The 20264-nt window shown below is 49.8% G+C and overlaps 1 protein-coding gene and 1 long non-coding RNA gene across 3 annotated transcripts in view; one reads left to right on the forward strand and one right to left on the reverse strand.

Moving 5' to 3' along the window:
* Positions 1-212: 212 nt before the first annotated feature.
* LIMD1 (LIM domain containing 1) overlaps positions 213-20264 on the reverse strand; it is a 40923-nt gene continuing 20871 nt past the window's right edge. Inside the window, exons 2-8 of the mRNA XM_084752345.1 lie at positions 18914-19015; positions 9008-9075; positions 8232-8294; positions 3244-3374; positions 2330-2381; positions 1776-1844; positions 213-427 (exon numbers count right to left, since the gene is read on the reverse strand). Of these exons, the coding sequence (XP_084608471.1) occupies positions 290-427; positions 1776-1844; positions 2330-2381; positions 3244-3374; positions 8232-8294; positions 9008-9075; positions 18914-19015 (623 nt within the window). The 3' untranslated portion in view covers positions 213-289. The remainder of the gene's footprint in view (positions 428-1775; positions 1845-2329; positions 2382-3243; positions 3375-8231; positions 8295-9007; positions 9076-18913; positions 19016-20264) is intronic.
* Positions 437-8295, forward strand: LOC311580673. 2 transcript variants are annotated; one of them, XR_014773551.1, is made up of 3 exons: positions 437-1334; positions 4539-4697; positions 7802-8295. It is a non-coding gene; the product is annotated as an uncharacterized lncRNA (long non-coding RNA). The 2 variants fall into 2 exon arrangements; XR_014773552.1 differs by lacking the exon at positions 437-1334 and having other exon boundaries at positions 3382-4697.

Raw genomic sequence — 20264 nt, forward strand, 5'->3', positions numbered from 1 at the left:
AGGATGTGTCCAGCTACGCAGGCGCAATCTTGTGTCATGTGCCGTGTGCAAGCAAGATCGTCTTCCTGAGTGATTTCATGAGGGTGTGACAATGGGGTTTGAAAAGCACTTGGAAAGCACACGCGCTGAATGTGGAGTACACACTGCTGTGGTTAAAAGAAAGACATCCTTCACACACACAGGAACCTGACCCCTGTCCCTCCGCTCCCTGGGCTCCAGCTCAGGGGCCCAGGAGTGCTGCACGGAGCCCTCCCTGGCAGCCTCGGCCACCCCCCCCCCATGTCTCCAGCTAGAAGTGGTGCTGGTGGAGCGCTGGAGGCGAGGGTCCCTTCTCCAGTCTTTTGACATGGCAGGAGTGACAGAGCAGGTGGTCCTCCAGCGGGTAGCAGCGGTGGCCGTCGTCCTCATTAAGCTCCAGACCGCAGTCCTGCAAGGAGGCAAGAAGGCACCATAAACACAATAGACCACCCACCCGGTCAGCAGAGTGCCTTGCGGTGTGGGCAGCTCCTGGCCAGTGGAAGAACCCTTGGCCACACGCCGCCATGAAGCTCTTCAGATGGGTTGGAACTGAGACGTAGCTTCAGAACAAATGCACACCAGGCTTCCAAGACAGAAGAGCCAAAGAGGATAGAAAAATATCTTATGTGTAGTTTTTATATGGACCACTTGAAATGATAGCACTGTGCATCTTTTGAGTTGGTTAACTAATCCCAGGCATCCCTCCTCTTCTGAGATAGTGTCTCTCGCAGCCAGGCTAGATATGTTCTGTACTCAAGGATGACCTTGAACTTTTGATCCCCCTGCCTCAGCATGCTAGGTGCGTATTACCACTCCAACTCGGTGTGCTGCTTCATACTGAAGCCGGGACTTCGTGCATGGTAGGCACGCACGCCACTGAGCCGTATCACCAGCACCCAGCCAGTCTCTTTTCAGCTGTTTGAATGTGGCTACTAGAAAACGAGGAAGGACACACATGATTTCAATTGTGGCACTTGTATTTTGTTGGTGGTGGTTTTGCTTGTTTGTTTTTTCATGACAGCCCTGGAACTCACTCTGTACCCCAGGCTGCCCTTTAGCTTAGAGGTGCACCACCGCTGCCTAGCAAGGCACTTTATTTTCAGTGGCCAACCAGACTCATGAACGTGCAGAGAAGACTGTTCAGTCTTCACTCTCTTCTCCAGACTCGCCGTGTGCCTCGCGCCATGATGAGCACCTGCTTCCTCAGTGTTGGCAGTGAGACCAGTGTGCACGTGGGCCATGCTCTCTGCTCTCCCCACCTACAAGACCACGAGTGAACCTCGTCCACGTCTGTGGATGAATCCTCTCAGTATGGAGTAAAGCATGGTGGGGAGGGACCTCTGGCTTTTCTGGCAGTCGTGAGGCACTTGTGCCTACTTCAATGTAGGGTATCGCACAGGTCAGAGAAGCTCCCCACCACCTTTGCACCCACTAATCCATGGGCCTATCTCCAAAAGGGCTCGGTTCAGACAAGCTTCTGACAGAACATTCTGCCCCCAGGAGGGAAGGACACCCCATCCCCACCCTCCTCCTACATGTCAGTGTCCTTGACTGTACTACCGCACACTACCCACAATCCTCTGAGCTTTGCAACTTCAGAACCTTCTCGTTTTGAATTTGTAAAATAAAATAGAACAGACCTTCACCCCAAGCATCTGTTACCACCCCCACACAGTTCCCTCTTGAGGACGGACCTCAGCGATAACGTGGTGGCCACCTCAGTCCCATGACCTAGGGCTGGGCAGGGAGAGGCCTACCTCACAGTGGTAGCACTCCACATGGTAGTCTCTGTCCATGGACACAACACGGATGGTCTCATCTGAGCCCTGAGACAAAAGAAAAGCAAGAGAGGCCAGTTAGAAGTCCATGGAACATCAGCAACAATGGGGCAGGGTGGAAAGAGACTGTGGGGTCATGACAGGAGGCCTTGGGCGAGGAATGGAAGCCGACAGTGAATACTAAAGACTTGTGGGAAAAAGACTGGATTCAGTGGATGTGAGAGTGGGTGGGTGCAGGGAGACCTGGGATGTCAGACACAACACTGAGAAAAGACCAATGGGGACGTTTCTTTTAATTTAATTTTTTTGCATGTGTAATGTATGCATGACTGCATGTGCACAGGGACACACATGTCAAACAGGCACGAAAAGGACATGGGGCTAGGAAGCCAGCCCTGGAGCGAGAGAGACAGTACTGGGCATTGGAGGGGTATGTTGAAAGATGAAAGAACAGGTTACAGATCTTCCAAGTGACTCAAGGAAGATACTCCAGTCTGTAGAAGACCTAGGAACAGATCTAGAGAGCATCTTACCTCTGGGGGCAGGATGGGAAGTCCACAGGCTGCGCACTTGGGGGCCAGCACTCTGAGGGGAAGCACAGGGAACACGGTGCACACCTGTGTTGTTACCAGCATAAAAACGGCAACCAGGGCCTGCCAGGGGCCCCACTATGGCCAGCCCTGGGGGTGTGTGGAGCTGCCAGGGGCCCCACTATGGCCAGCCCTCGGGGATGTGTAGAGCTGCCAGGAGACCCACTATGGCCAGCCCTGGGGGGGTGTGGAGCTGCCAGGGGCCCCACTATGGCCAGCCCTCGGGGATGTGTAGAGCTGCCAGGAGCCCCACTATGGCCAGCCCTTGGGGGGTGTGGAGCTGCCAGGAGCCCCACTATGGCCAGCCCTTGGGGGGTGTGGAGCTGCCAGGGGCCCCACTATGGCCAGCCCTCAGGGATGTGTAGAGCTGCCAGGAGCCCCACTATGGCCAGCCCTGGGGGGGTGTGGAGCTGCCAGGAGCCTCACTATGGCCAGCCCTGGGGGGGTGTGGAGCTGCCAGGAGCCTCACTATGGCCAGCCCTTGGGGGGTGTGGAGCTGCCAGGAGCCCCACTATGGCCAGCCCTGGGGGTATGTGGCGATGCCACGAGTCCCACTATGGCCAGCCCTGGGGGTATGTGGAGCTGGGCTCACTCTTTGGAATATGAAAATCATTCCTGGCTGCTACAGGGACATGTGGCTGCTTCCTGCTCCCTTCCTAGCTAGCTGGGCTGGTTCATCAAGTAGAGAGTGGTAGGCGCTAAGTCTGACTCGGTGCCTGGTGAAATTAGGTGAAGCTGGAGCCACAGGCTTGTTGGCTTCCTCTGGTTACTGTTTTGTGTGAACAGTTTCTGTGCAGGTCCCTGAGCTCAGCGGGGCCGCCTGCAGGTTGTTGTCCACTCCCTCCCTCTCTCCTTACTTGTGATAATCCTGGACACAGTAGATCTTGTTCTCGGAGTCCACAGTGAAAGGCACTCCATCCAGACACTCATTACAGACGACACAGCGGAAACAGCCAGGGTGATAGGACTTCCCCAGGGCTTGTAGGATCTGAGGGCACACACACACAACTGTTCGTGGGGAGGAAAGAAAGGAAGGGAAGCGGAGAAAGAGGAGCATACTGACACAGGCTCTACCTAGTGCAGAGTTTCATCCGGACAAAGGTCAAGAGGGGCTAGTCTGCTTAGACACAGCAGCAGGAGAGGACCATGCACTCTCTCAGGACTATGCGCTCCCTCGGTTACTGACTGGGAGGAATAGCAAGACTCCCACCTGGTCCCTCTTTCAAAGCAGGAAACTTGCTCTTTCCTAAAAAGCAATGCTAGGTAAGGCTAGGCCTGTCCTGGAACCAGAACCTTGGAAAAAAGCAATAAACCAGTTAAATCCAGTCACAAAAGCTTCTATCTCTGATAAGGAAAACATCAGGTGTATAAAAGAATGGAAAGAAATTCCAGATAGAGCTAGGAGAACTTGGACAAAAACCTCCTTATATCCTGGGACCCCTCCATGTGGCTTTGATCCTGCAGTGTGACAGCCTAGAAGCCTGGCTGGAGACCTCATCATCTCAAGTCCAAGCAAAACAGACGAATCCCTCTGTTGTTGCCCTTGTTTTTAAAACACAATGAAGGGAAAGCCCCAAAGGCCTCCTTCCTCTCCATGTCATTTGATTTGGATGTGATAATTTGAGCTACTAGAGCCTTCCAAAACACAGACAACCAAGAAGCAGGAGGGGAGGGGGAGGGGAGGCAGGAGGGAGGGGGGAGAAGAGGAGGAGAGGGGAGGGAAGAGGGACGGAGGGAGGAAGGAGAGACAATGTGAGGAGAGAAAAAGGGGAAATGGAAGGAAGAAAAGAGGGAAGAGGAAAAGGAGAAGAAACAGGAAGGAAAGGCCAGTGGGTCAGTAACTGAACTCATCGGGAATGGCTGTGGAGTCCCCGTCTCAAAGTGTGGGCCCTGCACCTGCAGCTTTAGTACTACCTGGGAACTTGGTACAGACACGCATTCCCGGACCCCACCCCAGATCTCCTATTCAGGGTCACAGACCTAATGTCTCGCAGCCGGTGTCTTAAGATAATTAGACGCGTGCTACTAGAATCAGGGACTGCTGTAATTTGTAGTTCAGGTGTGTTTGCTGATTGAGTGGGAGATTTACTTCTGCAATTACCTGGGCCATGAGATAGCAAAAATAACAGAACTGTGACATCACCACGGACAGGAGCACCCAACACCAGTCTGCAGGGAACACACAGAGCAGCCGTCCATGGCTGGTGCTCAGCCCTGCAGAAAGCCTTCACACAGGCCTAAGGAAGGGGGCCTGCAGGATGCTGCAAGACCGTGGAAGACATGTGCTACCATCCAGCTCCCTCCACTGGAGGTTTGTAGCACCCCCCCACCCCCCCTGCCCACCCCACCCCCCCACCCCCCTGCCCACCCCCCCACCCCACCCCCTTGGCCACCCCACCCCCACCACCCCACCCCCCTGCCAGGGAGCACAGGAGGACCACTGTGCCATCGCAGACGGTATCTCAGACTTCCTCACTCCCTGTCGGGTTTTACAGCCTCTAAATCCCCTCCCCACCTGCAGCTAACCGCCAAAGAAGAACACCTGTCAGGCTTCCAAAGTCCGCTTGGCAACTGGAATGCATTTCCTCTTAAAGACAAAGAGATCCCTAGATTAATGTAGCCCTCACTGTGCCTAACGTCAAATCCAGAGAAGACACCATTCTGCTACATCCTGGCTGGTCTCCAAAACTCTGGCATTGAGGAATAGGCCTATTTCAGAAAATACCCGTTCACTACCCGTGTTTTCAGCTTGTACAGTTGGATAGCTGGGGCTCTGCTAGAGAGCTAAGTGTGTGTCTGCAAGGGTCTCTGGGGCAAGAGAGATGGCTCATCAGTGAAGGCAGAGGATCTGAGTTCACTTTCCAGCACCCACATCTGCTGACTCACAGACACCTGTAACTCCAGCTCCAGGGAGCCTGACATCCTCCTCTGGACTCTATGAGCACTCACATACTTGTGGACATACTAACACACACACATGCACGCGCACGCACACACACAGGCACACACACACACACACACAGACACACACACACACACACGCGTGCACACACACACAGGCACACACACACACAGGCGCACACGCACACACACACACAGGCGCACACAAGGAGAACTGAACTCACGTGCATATACCACTTCGCAGGCACACACACACACACACACACACACACAGGGAAGCACACACACACACACACACGCACACACACGCACACACACGCGGAGAACTGAACTCACATGTACATACCACTTCGCAGGCACACATAATTTTTATAAGTAAAAATATTACATTGGAATTCTTGGCAGCAGTTCTGAGAGTCCTGTTTTAAAGCTGCCAGTCAGTCTTAAACAGACAGGTGGAGGGCGATGGCGTGCGGCGTATGCCTGCCTGCACACTCACACGTACTAGGTGAGGAAGCCAAATTCCTTAGTGTAGTGGTTTGAATGAGGACGGCCCCATAGGCTCATATAGTTGATCTTTTCGAGACAGGGTTTCTCTGTGTAGCCTTGGCTGTCCTAGACTCACTTTGTAGACCAAACTGGCCTCGAACTCAACAGTGTTCCACCTGCCTCTGCCTTCACTGGGACTAAAGCCACGCACCACCATGCCCAGCGGAACTATTTTGGAAGGATTTAGGAGGCGTAGCCTTGTTGTGAGAGGTGTGTCACTGGGGGTGGTCTTTTAGGGTTTTGTTTTTTTTTATGGTTTTAAAGATTTATTTATTATGTATACAGTGTTTTTGCCTGCATGTACACCTGCATGCCAGAAGAGGGTACCAGATCTCATTACAGATGGCTATGATCGAGGATGGTATTGAACTCAGGACCTCTGGAAGAGCTCTTAACCTCTGAGCCATCTCTCCAGGCCCAGTCTTTAAGGTTTTAAAAGCTCTCTCTGCCTCCTACCTTTGGACAAGGATGTAAGCACTTAGTTACTATTCCAGTACCATGCCCATCTGCCATGCTCTTTGCCAAATAGTCATGAACTCACCCTCTAGAATTGTAAGGCCCCAGTAAACTGTTTCTTGGCTCAGTCACGGTGTCTTTTCACAACAGTTGAAAAGTAATTAATAGCCAGGGGTAGTGGCTCATGCCTTCAATCCCAGCACTCAGGAGGCAGAGGCAGGTGGATTGCTGTGAGTTCGAGGCCAGCCTGGTATACAAAGTGAGTCCAGGATAGCCAAGGCTACACAGAGAAATCCTGTCTCAAAAAAACAAAACACACACACAAAAAAGAAAAGTAATTAATACTTTCAGGGAGGCTTTGGCTAGTAGTGAGGCCAATGATGTCCCAGGGCTAAGCGCTGCTGTGTTTAAGGCCTAGATGACAGCAGGTACTCCTCCTCATGAGCAGGGAGAGCTCTGAACACCGTTGCTTTATAATGTTGGCATATAGCCAGAAATAAAGCACAGCCATCAAAGTCATGTACAAAAGCTGAGAATGTAGCTCAGTTGGTAGAGCGTTTGCCTAAGCCCAAGGGTCAATACCCAGCCCAGGCCTGGCATTGTGCACACTCCTTTAATCCCAGCACGCAGAAGGCAGAGGCAGGTATATCTCTGTGAGTTTGAGCCAATCGGGCCTATATAGCAAAGCCAAGCCTACATAGTGAGAGCTTGTTTCAAAAAATAAGGACAAACAAAAGACTAGCAACACATATAACTATTGGTGATGCATGCCTGTAACCCCACCATTCATAGGCAGAGGCATGAAAATCAAAAACTTAAGGTAGCCTTTGAGATCAGCCTGAGCTACATGAGACCATCTCAAAACAAAACAAAGGGAAAAAGAAAAGCCATTTAACAACAGTGCTCTGAAATGGCAGAAGCTACACACAGGTAGCTCAAAAATGGCAAACACCCAAATTCATATGCCATACAATGAAATCCACTTAGAAATAAAAACAAAGGAACAGTATGTGTGAATCTCATAATGACATTTTTCTTTTCTTTTTTGGGGTAGGGGTTGGGTGTGGGTTTTTTGTTTGCTTTTTTGTTTGTTTTGTTTTGCTTTTTGAGACAAGTTTCTCTGTGTAGCTCTGGCCATACTGTAACTCATTCTACAGACCAGGCTAGTCTTGAACTCTGAGATTCACCTGTGTCTGTTTCTCAAACGCTGGAATTAAAGGCGTGTGCCATCACCACCCAGTTTAGCTCTTAAATTCTTTTTTTTTTTTTTTGGTTTTGGTTTTTTGTTTGTTTGTTTGTTTGTTTGTGATAAGGTCTCTCTGTGCAGCCTTGGCTGTCCTGGACTCACTCTGTGGACCAGGCTGGCCTCAAACTCACAGTGATCCACCTGCCTCTGCCTCCTGAGTGCTGGGATTAAAGGCGTGCGCCACCACACCCAACTAGCTTTTAAATTCTTCAGGCCAGTTCCCATCAATAAATAATTTGTTAACTTAGTACCTGATTCCACAGGAAACCTTACTCTCACTTATGAAACAAAGACTGAGACCCAGACACCCTAGAAGAGCCAGCGGCTGAGCACAGAATGGGATATGAAAGCCTGGGGCCCGTCTGTATGAACGCCAAAAGCTTTCTCAGGGATGGCTTGTGCTGGAAGAAGAAAACGACAGCATTCCTCTGACTGGACCTGGTTCCCAGGTGACAGAAAGTAAAGCAAGCTGGTCCTAGCACCTCACTGGGAAAGGACCACAGAGAAGCCAGAGGTCGGCGGGTGTGAGCAGAATCACAGCAGTGTGCGTGGTTAAAACTGCTCTAAGCCGACCACAGCTTCCACTAGAGAGGAAGCGGCTGCACTGTGCAAGAACCAGTGGTGACCACAACCAGGAAGAAAACGTGCTCAACTGTTACGTTCTTTTTAGCCTCTTTCCAAAACAGTACTCACCATGTCCATGATCAGGTGTCCACAAAGAAAGCACCTGTCTGCAGACTGCTGAAAGCCAGAGTACTGTAGAGAGAAGAAAGCGGGTCAACCACCTCCCCACCAGCAGGGAGAAGGATGGGTTTCTGAGAAACCTACGGTCCCCCTGAGGGTGGGTGTGCAAGCGTGTGCAGAGTCCTGGGCAGTGCTGGGCTGCCCATATTTTAGTAGCTGTATATGGGTCCCCTCGCTGTGTCAAGCTCTATACAACAAATTAACACAGAGAGGCTCTAATCCCTCATCTCAAAGATTCCCAAAGACAAGATCCTTAGAATCACTTGGAAACTTGGAGCAAATACGAATTATGGGTCCCAGGGCTGAGGGTGGCAGCACACGCCTTTAATCCTAGCACTCACAGAGGCAGGCAGATCTTCATGAGTGTATCCAGGACAGGGCTGGGGCTTGGCACCCTGTGTCCCAATAAGCACACGCACACTGACACTTGCATGTGTATGCATAATGCACTGACACACACGGATGTACATGCACACTTGCATTCCCGCCTGCGCGTTTGTGCTCTCCCCACCCCCACTCTAGTTGGGAAAGAGGCACATGCACACATGCATAAAGCTTGCAGCTTGTCTTCAGCTTCGGGAGTCAGGCTACCCAGCAGGCATCCACGGGGAGGGAACAGCCCTCTCCCAGCTGTACCAGAAGCGCAGAGAAACAGTTTCCTGGCATCAGGCCTCTCAGGACCCTGCCCTAAGCCACCCTCCCTGCAGCCTGCATGATATACTCACCAAAAAATCTTCCTCACAGAATACTTTGCCATTGACAAAATAGAAGGCTTTTCCTCTTAACTTCCTGCCTGAAGTAAAAACAGGGAGATGGGGTAAATGTAGGCATAAGGTTATTGTATAGTTTAACTTTTGATTTCTGCCTGAATGTTGTGTAAACACTGCTCCCCAATTGTTCCCTGGTTTGCCAATAAAACAGCTTGCAGCCAGTCGCTGAGCAGGGAGAGAATAGGGCTGGACTTCCTGTCAGTCAGGGGAGGAGGAGTTAGAGGAGGAAGTAGGGGAATCAGCCACGGGAGAGGTCCAGGAAAGATCAGAAGGAAGCAGGTGGAGCTCCTACAAGTGCAAGTATTGCTGGGAGTAAGACAAGTAACACAGAGGGTTAAGAGCAGATTTAAACTGTTCAAGATCGCGTTGTGGGGCTGGAGAGACGGCTCAGAGGTTAAAAGCATTGGCTGCCCTTCCAAGGGTCCTGAGCTCAATTTCCAGCAACCACATGTTGGCTCACAACCATCTATAATGAGATCTGGTGTCTTCTTCTGGTGTGCAGGTGCACATGCAGGCAGAAGGCTGTATACATAATAAATAAATAAATCTTTAAAAAAAAAAAGATTGTGTTGTGAAGCTTATTAAACAAATATAAAAGAGTCTTAATTATTTGTGTGATAGCCAGGTTAAGAAATAAGCTAAGAGAAACAAACACTGTTTTATAAAAATAACTTCAACAGGTAAAAGAAAAAAGGTTACTCTATAATAAAGATAGCATTAAAGAAAGGGCCCCTGACTCTAACCTCACATAGGGAATGCCAACTGTGGATGACAGCTGTTGCTGTTTTTAATTAATGGGTGCTATTAGCTGGTGTGGTGCTGGACACCTGTAAGCCTAGCATTTGAGAGGCCAGGCCAGCTGGTGCTGCACTTGGGAGGCAGAGGCAGGTGGGTCTCAAGGCCAGCCTGGTCTACAAAGTGAGTCTAGGACAGCCAAGGCTACACAGAGAGACCCTGTCTTGAAAAGCCAGGGGGGGGCTATTATGTAAATTAGAAGCACAGTGAAATTCTATCTCCATCCTATAAACTGGCAAAACAATAAATCTGGTCCGGTGTGGTGGAGCTAGAAACCAGTGCTTGTGGGATGGAGGAGCTGGGGAGATGATGGCTCAGCCATGGAGGAGCTGGGGAGATGATGGCTCAGCCGTGCAGGAGCTGGGGAGATGATGGCTCAGCCATGGAGGAGCTGGGGAGATGATGGCTCAGCCGTGCAGGAGCTGGGGAGATGATGGCTCAGCCGTGCAGGAGCTGGGGAGATGATGGCTCAGCCGTGGAGGAGCTGGGGAGATGATGGCTCAGCCATGGAGGAGCTGGGGAGATGATGGCTCAGCCGTGGAGGAGCTGGGGAGATGATGGCTCAGCCGTGGAGGAGCTGGGGAGATGATGGCTCAGCCATGCAGGAGCTGGGGAGATGATGGCTCAGCCGTGGAGGAGCTGGGGAGATGATGGCTCAGCCGTGGAGGAGCTGGGGAGATGATGGCTCAGCCGTGGAGGAGCTGGGGAGATGATGGCTCAGCCGTGGAGGAGCTGGGGAGATGATGATGGCTCAGCCGTGCAGGAGCTGGGGAGATGATGGCTCAGCCGTGCAGGAGCTGGGGAGATGATGGCTCAGCCGTGCAGGAGCTGGGGAGATGATGGCTCAGCCGTGCAGGAGCTGGGGAGATGATGGCTCAGCCGTGGAGGAGCTGGGGAGATGATGATGGCTCAGCCGTGCAGGAGCTGGGGAGATGATGGCTCAGCCGTGCAGGAGCTGGGGAGATGATGATGGCTCAGCCGTGCAGGAGCTGGGGAGATGATGGCTCAGCCGTGCAGGAGCTGGGGAGATGATGGCTCAGCCGTGCAGGAGCTGGGGAGATGATGGCTCAGCCGTGCAGGAGCTGGGGAGATGATGGCTCAGCCGTGGAGGAGCTGGGGAGATGATGATGGCTCAGCCGTGGAGGAGCTGGGGAGATGATGATGGCTCAGCCATGCAGGAGCTGGGGAGATGATGGCTCAGCCGTGCAGGAGCTGGGGAGATGATGGCTCAGCCGTGGAGGAGCTGGGGAGATGATGGCTCAGCCGTGGAGGAGCTGGGGAGATGATGGCTCAGCCGTGGAGGAGCTGGGGAGATGATGGCTCAGCCGTGGAGGAGCTGGGGAGATGGCTCAGCCATGGAGGAGCTGGGGAGATGATGGCTCAGCCGTGGAGGAGCTGGGGAGATGATGGCTCAGCCGTGGAGGAGCTGGGGAGATGATGGCTCAGCCGTGGAGGAGCTGGGGAGATGATGATGGCTCAGCCGTGCAGGAGCTGGGGAGATGGCTCAGCCGTGGAGGAGCTGGGGAGATGGCTCAGCCGTGGAGAGAGCCAGATGCTCTTGGGGAAGACACGGGGTTCCATTCCCAGCACTCACATGGCGGCTCACAGCACGCAGTAACTCCAGTTCCAGGGTCTCACACCCTCTTCTGGCCTCCATGCACACTTTGCACGAGGGTGGAACACATGGAGCATTTGGCAAAACACTCATACACATCTAAAGGAAATCTTAATCGGGGAAAGGTCAGCTCTATCCTGAAATCTACAGAGACCACGATATGCAAATGTCTTAACTCCCCCGAGCATGCAAACACACACAGGTGTTACACAACACGGACTGGAAAGCCTTTCGTGGTGCCTGCCCCTGCCGTTTCCTAAGCTCCTGAGTAAGTGTAAGATGACAAACTCTTCCTGGAGAGGAAGTTTTAAGATGCTTATCTTGACTCCGTGAGTCTGAATTGGCTTCGGTACAGAATTTAAAAAAAAATGTTGATAAACATTTACTCAAAGAAATGATTACACAAAGCGGAGCAGCTCTAGGTGATGCACTGCTGTACAGCCAGAAAATGCTTATGCTGTAAAAAGTCAGAGCACATTGATGAATGAAGAAAGCAAGCTGGACGCGTGTAGTCAGAGCACAATTCCATTTTGGAAAATATCATACACACCACTGACTTGGCACGGGGAAGGCAAAGAGGGGCCAGCAGTGGAGGAGATGTCACAGGCGAAAGTTACTTTCCTCTTTAGGTACTTCTAATATACTTGAAAAACATTATTAGAAATTTCAATTTTCTTTTCTTTTTTTTTCTTTCTTTCTTTCTTTTTCTTTTTTTTTTTTTTGGTTTCTTTGTTCGTTTTAGAATTATGTATAAAAATATTTATTTAGGCCAGGCATGGTGTGGCGACGCATGACTGTAATATCAGTACTCGGGTGCAGAGGCAGGCAGATCACTGTGAGTTCGAGGCCTCATATAAACGTAACTCTCCCCAGTAATGGTATGGAGCCCAGAACCTTGTCCATGACAGGCAGGCGCTCTGCTGCTGAGCTCGCCTCCCATCAAAAGCGTCATAAATGAGGAATGCTAGGCTCATGCAGGTAACGACCGGGCAGCGCCGTCTGACTCTAAAGGTGCCGACCAGCTGCTTCGTTAGGCCACCCCACAGTCCTAACTTCTGTAAAACACAAGTCTACGTTGTCCCTTCCTCAGTGAGTGCAAACGCAGCATCTTTACACATCGGGCCTTTGTTCTATTCTGTCACAGGTGAGTGTAGTCAGAATTCTCCAATACCACGCATTTGGATAGAGCAAGCCTGGCTCTAACTCATACTTGGAGGCAACTGCTGCCTGTTTAGAGAAAGGAGGCACAAAGGGAGCAAGTCGGGAAACAGAAAGCAGCCCATCGTGAGAGCAGGGAAGCCAAGAATGCTTGATCCAGGATCAGTCACTCCCGATCAGGCCAGACAGACACCAGCTCACCTAGAGATCCAGGAGCAGGATCCTCACGGCCAGAGCGCAGAGCTACCACTAGGTGGTGCTAAACCCAGGCGGCAGCAGGACAGACTGAGGCAAGCAGAGTGTGTTAGGAGGTAGCACAAATTACTAATCTTGCAATAATGCAACCCTCCACGGGAGGCATTTGAGCCTAACTTGCTGCATTCTTACTGAGTCTTCCTTTGCTGATGGGTAAGTAAAGACTAAAGAAGTCAAACTCAAATGTTGGAGTTGAGATTCAAATACAGGTCTTCCCGGGGCGAAGTCAACAGTCTTCACACTACAATTTCTCTTGCTTCTATTCTGTAAGGGTTTTCTCCCAGAGTGCAGTACTTGGGAGACAGTCAGCAGCTACTGCCATAAGTGGCTATGTACACACGAATATAAGTAAGTAACTTTAATGGTTAAGAGTGTATTCCAAGTGCTTGATCGTCACGGAGATCACAAGGCTGTGGGGTATCTGTATTGTCACACAAAATGTACCCTGATCTACTTCTTCAAGCAGCCTTTGACAGAGATGTTTCCCCCAGTGCTGGAGGTGAGAGTGTTCCCAAATTGTACGTTGCACCCCTAATCCCAGTGTGATGAGAGAACACACACTTCATTCCATTACAGGAAAGATGTTGGGTTGCTTCATATTGCCAGTGAAATCTCACCCCCACTTTGCTCAGCTGAGCAGTGAGAGACGCCGCTGTTTGACCTCTCACAGAAGCTTAGAGGCATGCGCATCATCACGTAGCTGCTGCCGCTAACACAGACAGAGGCCAGAACAAGCAGCCCGGTGAGCAAGCGTCACTCGCATCATAAAACCACCTATATGGGAGTGTGTGGAGGTGGCTCAGAAGGATTACTTGTACAAGCATGAAGACATGAGTTTGCATCTCTAGAACTCATGTTAAAAGCTGGGTGTTGGGGCTGGAGAGACGGCTCAGAGGCTTAAGAGCACTGTCTGCTCTTCCAAAGGTTATGAGTTCAAGTCCCAGCAACCACATGGTGGCTCACAACCATGTATAATGAGATCTGGTGCCCTCTTCTGGCCTGCAGGTGTACATGCAGTATACATAATAAATAAGTAAATAAATAAATCTTTAAAAAAGCATCCTGCTGCTATGCACACACCAGTAACACAAGGGCTACCTGTAAACACACATATACACGCACCTCCCCACCCTACACACCACCACCTGTGGATCTGTCCGGCCCTGTCCCAGAGCTCCTGGTTTAGTATGGATAAGAAGGAGCTGAGGACCCATGTTCCTAGTAAGTTCCCAGCTACCAAGCACAGGGCCTCTCTGGCCTTGATCCTGAGCCAGGATTCCACCTGGTGCAACGCACTGTGGTCAAATCATAACACTGGATGACAAGCATCAAGCATATATATATCCAGATGGGAGTCAGAGCTGCAACTTTAGAATTCTAGACTCAGAATCTCCTGCTTCCCAGCTGAGTGAGGCGATGCATTCCTGCAACCCAAGCTCTTAGGAGGCAGAAACAGGAAGATCAGGAGTTCAAGGCCTGTCTCTCTACTCTGAAAGTGAAAGGTCATCTTGGGCTCAATAAAACCCTGTCTTAAAAGGGGGGAAAAAAAGGCTTCCAAGTAGGACATGGCTGGAGGTATGAATACTAGCTGTGCACCAAATAATGTTTCCCTGAGTTGGGAAATACAAGTCAAAGAAGTTCTTAATTTTTCTATTATCACATAGTTAATAAAATACCAACTGATAAACATACAGAAAAGCCATTCAAAACCATTTCCTGTGAATGTGCTGAATAAATATTTCACATTTGCCTTCAGAGTACTTCAACAGATAAAATCAATGTGGATAAGTGACAGGGACAGCATTGAGGGGCCACACAGAGGCCAGGCATTTAATCTGACAAGTAAAACTACGCTGCAGAAACACCACCTTCTCTTTTAGAAACAGGCATGAGATAACAAATTCTAAAAAAGTAGTTGGCCATTGGCTGACTTCACTACCAATGTTTCCTTGATGAGTAAAAATGCAAAGGTTTCTCATCAAGGAGATGAGTTCCTCATTAAAGGAAGTAAAACTGCTAAGCAGTCATCTAGATTAGTTTACATCTATGTTGTCCCCAGTGGCTAATAGACACATGAGGCTAATTACATACAAATGTAATTAAAACAAAGTAATATTAAAAGTTCAGTTCTGAACCAGGCATGGTGGCACACTGCTATAATCCCAGCACTCGGGAGGCAAAGGCAGGCAGATCGCTGTGAATTCAAGGCCAGTCTGGTCTATAAAGCGAGTCCAGGACAGCCAAAGCTACACAGAGAAACCCTGTCTCAGGGGGGAAAAAAAAGTTCAGTTCTGGGCTGGAGAGACGGCTTAGTGGTTAATGCCATTGGCCACACAATCATTAGGGCCAGAACTCAGATCCCAGAATATGTGAGTGTTTCCAAAGCTGGGTTGGTAAGGTCACTTCCAAAGCCAAGGAACAGGGTGCTGGATCCAGAGGCAGCTTGAGACTTCGTAAAGAAAGCAAAGTGGCTCACGAGAACCTTTCTGGGTTGGGGGAATGATTCAGTTGGGAGTGTAAACTTCATGTAAACATGAAGACGGGAATCTGATGCCAAAATCTACATTAAAAAGCAGGCACTGTGGAGTGTGTTATAATCGCAGGCTGGGGAGTTGAGGACAAAGGATCCACAAGGCTCTCTGGCCTGCCAGTCCATCCTCATTAGTGATCCCTAGGCTAATGAGAAATCTTGTCTCAAAAGACATGGCAGATGGGCCATGGAAATGGCTCAGTAGGTAAACAACGCTGGCCACCAAGTCTGATAGCCTGAGTTTGATCTCCAGAAGCCACATGGCGGAGAGAGGGAGGGAGGGAAGGAGGGAGGGAGGGAGACAGAGAAGAGGCAGAGAGACAGAGAGAGACAGACAGAGAGGCAGAGAGAGACAGAGACAGAGAGGCAGAGAGAGACAGAGACAGAGACAGAGAGGCAGAGACAGAGACAGAGAGGCAGAGACAGAGAGGCAGAGAGAGAACCAACCTTACAAGCTATTATATAACTCTACAAGTGTCCTGTAGCATATGCAAGTCCAGCCACTCACCCACACAGAATAAATATAATAAACAGAAAAAAATCAAAGTGTCCTGATAAACAATAGTTTCCCCCTGGCCTCTGCATCTATTCTCACAAATGCACACATGCAACCCTGACAACAAAAATCTTATTTTTTCTGACCCAAACTGTTTGGGGTGATTATATAAGACCTTGCCTAATTTCTCCGTTTTAGCCTATTCTAGAAAGTGCCAAAGGGAACTAACTCCACACCACCCCCACAAGTCAGCACACTTCTTTCTTCTCATTCCAAACCCACCACCACCAGAGATGAATGCTTAGCCAAGTTTCTTGATAGTGTGAGCCAGCATTGCCCAGGCCACCCCTGCTTTCTCCTTCAGGATGAGCTAACAGCTTCCTAAGAGCCTCCTATTAGGGCCACAGCCACCACAGGTGGGTAAAGCATTAGGAGGAGAAGGCTACAGTGCATGTCTCCATGGCAACCAAACACTCAAGGACTGAAGAGTTCACCAAGAAAGGAAACCGTGAGCAACCCACACAGATGCTTACACTTCCACGCCCTGGAAGCCTACTTCTGGGAAGGGACTCCAAGGAAACAGCCCAGTGGAGGGAAAAAATGAACAAAGAGGTTTAATAACTCATAAGCCAGAAGGAGCTAAATGCCACAAGACTGTGGAGTGACTCAGTGGGTTACCATGCGAGCACTGGGCAGCTACAGCCGCTAAATAAGAGGGTGCACGCTGGTTACGTTCTAGTCACAACCCTAAAAAGGGTACAAATTCAGATAAAAACTAGAGGGGACACCGAGCAAAGACAGATGCACTTCAAGGCCATGGCAACAGGCTTCTTCTGTCTTTGCATGGGTCTTTGTGGTTGCCGTGTGGTTCTCACATCTAAAAATAAACTAAACATGGCTATTCATCAAGGGGTGATGAAGTGCAAACCTGTGCACAAGTACCTGCCACAGCGCCCAGACCTAGAAAGACAGAGGTGTGCCTCAGTCTTGTGGGATGCCTCCCTCGGATGTAGCTTCCTAAACGCAAAGTAGGTAGGCGGGAGCCCAGTATCAGCCTCTCATTTCTACAGAGAAATGAGGCATTCTGACCAATGCTCAGGAGTGTCCACTGAGGCTCCTTGACCACACGGCAAGATTGTTTCTCAGTGTCCTCCAAAGAGCACTGCAGTTACCTGACTCTTCGCCCCGCTCCCCGAGACAGGGTTTCTCTGTGTAGCCTTGGCTGTCCTGGACTCGCTGTGTAGACCAGGCTGGGCTTGAACTCACAGTGATCCACCTGCCTCTTCTTCCCAAGTGCTGGGATTAAGGGCGTGCGCCACCACACCAGTCTCACCTGACTCTTTTTGCGTTTGTCATCCCTTTAATGTTAGGACAAGGGCCCAGCAAGGTGGCATCTTTGACAAAGTCTTTTCAGTTGTCAGGGTGTCTTAGTCTGTTTTCTATGCCATCACTAAATAGCACAGTCTGAATAATTTATAAAGAAAAAGGTTATTGAGCTCGCAGTTTTAAATGTTCCCGATGGAAAGGGCACATCTGGAGAGGGTCTTCTTGCTAAAGGGGACTTTGCAGAGGCCAAAGGCAGCGTGAGGCACCTCAGAATGACATAAGTCTTCCATCTTACTATAAAGCAATTGGTCAGCTCCATTCTCATAACCCCAACAAAGCCTGTCCAAAAATTATCCCCACCTCCAAAAACTATCAACTATGACTCCGGCCATTGCACATCAACATGAGTCTTTGAGGAGAAAGACACTCATAGCAGAATACAATGTAAATTATATTCAAAACTTAAAGAGCCCAGGTGCCACCTTAGTCTGCAGTGTCTGTGTGCTACCATTTGAGGCAGGTTATATGTTTCATTAAGGAATAAATACTGTTCACACAGCCATAGGTACAAATGGGCTAAATGTCTGTGTTCCCTAAAATCCTTCTGCTGAGATGGCAAGCTCCAAAGTGTTCATGTGTCCATGTGGTTGCTGGGAATTGAACTCAGGACCTTTAGCAGAGCAGGCAGTGCTCTCAACCTCTGAGCCATCTCTCCAGCCAAGAGATGACTTACAGGAGTGGCTGTCATACTGGCTACTATATGGGTTTCAGACAAAATAAAAAAGAAGGAAAGTGCTCACATACAAATTAAGCAGTTCAGCTCTCTCCCAAGGAGAGGTTGGTTTCCCTGGTCGATAAGAACAGAAGTCTCATCGTCATCTTTGTGGACTCTTTGTTTGAGTGGCATCACCAGCGTTTTCGCGGTCTGGGGTCTATGCCTAAATCACCAGTGGAGCATGTTTACAGCATAAGCAGTCTGAGGAACCAGACGGAGGAAATGTGAGTGCATAGATGCCAATCTGCCAAAACTGAGTGAGCACAGTTGTAGAGCAGTAATTTTCTCAGTGTGTTAAGATTTCTATTCATTCCTTCAAAGATAAATAAAAGTCCTTTTTTGAAAAAATAAAAAAATAAAAATAAATAAATAAATAAACAGGAAGGAATCACAGGTAAAAAGGAGAGAGGAGAAACGTTCACCAAAACCTCCTCTGCACCGATCTTCAGCAGACGCTATAATCAGACGTAATCCACGCCTGAGTCAGACATGCAGACATCGTGCCTCACAGACTCCACGGTGAGCAGCTGCCATCAGCTCAACCCACCACCTCCCACTAGGTTTGCTAACTGACCAATGGTCTCTAGGTGTGTGGCCGCCAGCGTAGGCCCTGCGCATCTCTCCCCTCTGTCCCGAGGCCTCCGCTGTACACTACACACCTGTGTTACTAAGGACGACTTTGAAACCACTCAACGACTATCCTAAGTATGTAGAGACAAGTCACCTTACTCCATTAGCCTTGTACTGGGGTTAAGAGTCCTTGCTCTAAACGATACTCCGCTGGAGTGTGACTCCATGGTGGAGCGACTGCCTAGGAGGCAAGCAGCTCGGGGTTCCAGCCCTACACCCTCACCCCTCCCCGCCCTCCCAGTCCTGCATCCCTCCTTCCACACCCACTGCTGCACACTTACTGCAGGCTGCACAGGTGAAGCAGGCATCGTGGTAGAGGTCTCCCATGGCCTGACAGGCCTGGCCGGCTCCAAACACCCCTTTGCTGCACTTCACACAGGCTCCTACAAGGCAAGAAAACGTCACCACGTCAGGGGAGAATTGTGAGTAAAAAATCATGAAAAAACCAATGTACAAAGTAGAATACCCTCCCCTACCTCAATGCCACACACCCATGGATTTCTTAGCATTTAGTTCTTACAAGCGCAAAACCCAGCTACTATCAACACACCACACACACACACACACACACACACACACACACACACACACTATCTCTCTCTCTCTCTCTCTCTCTCCCCATACCTGCCCAGAGTTTTCAAAGGCTCCCACCATTCAGAATACCAAATCCTAACCAAACATGACTATAACATAGCTGGGGGCTCTAAGCTCAACAGTGTCTTAATATGTTTGACCATATTGAGACAGGGTCTTACTCCTGCCTTGCCTGGAACTCACTAATTAACGCACAAACTCCTAATAATCCTCCTACCTCTGTCCCCCCAGTGCTGGGAATACAGGTGTGTGTCAGCATGCTTGGCTGCAGGTTTAAATGTTATGTGCGTTATGTGTGTGTTTCAGAGCTTCCCCAGTTCTCAGCAAGGGACCAACTTACTGGCGTGTTTCAGAGTTCCTGTTTTGATTGATTTAGATAGTCTCTCTTACGTAGCCCTGGTTATCCTGGAATTTGCTATGTAGAACAGACTGACCTTGAACTTGAAGAGATCCACTTGCCTCTGCCTCAGTTCCTTTGTTTAACCCCTTCTGAGATGTGGTCTTACTATGTAGTGCACTGTCTTGGAACCCACTGTGTATACCAGGCCTTGAGCTCACAGAAATCTGCCTCCTCTGCTTCATACATGCTGGGATAAGCGCATGCACCACTATGTCCAACCAGAGTTCCTATCTTAAAGTGAGGAACCAATTACTACTAAGAAAGTCTTAGCTACTACACTGTTTGTTTGTTTGATTGATTGATTTTTGGTTTTTCGAGACAGGGTTTCTCTGTGTAGCCCTGGCTGTCCTGGACTCGCTTTGTAGACCAGGCTGGCCTCAAACTCACAGCGATCCACCTGCCTCTGCCTCTCGAGTGCTGGGATTAAAGGTGTGCGCTGCCACGCCTGGCCCAGCTACTACGTTCTTTATAAAATGTCCCCACATCAACTGCTCAGGCAAAGAAAAAACAGTACACACACATTACATACATCTGCCGGCCTAGACCAAAGAGGTGAACGCCTCTCGTTAAGGTCGGGGAGAGAAAAGGTCCAGTTAGCCATCTAACCTTGCTCGTAAGGCTTAGGGCAAAATGGATGG

This window comes from Acomys minous, assembly GCF_964271855.1.
Source record: "Acomys minous genome assembly, chromosome: 13".
Classification (NCBI taxonomy): Eukaryota; Metazoa; Chordata; class Mammalia; order Rodentia; family Muridae; genus Acomys; species Acomys minous.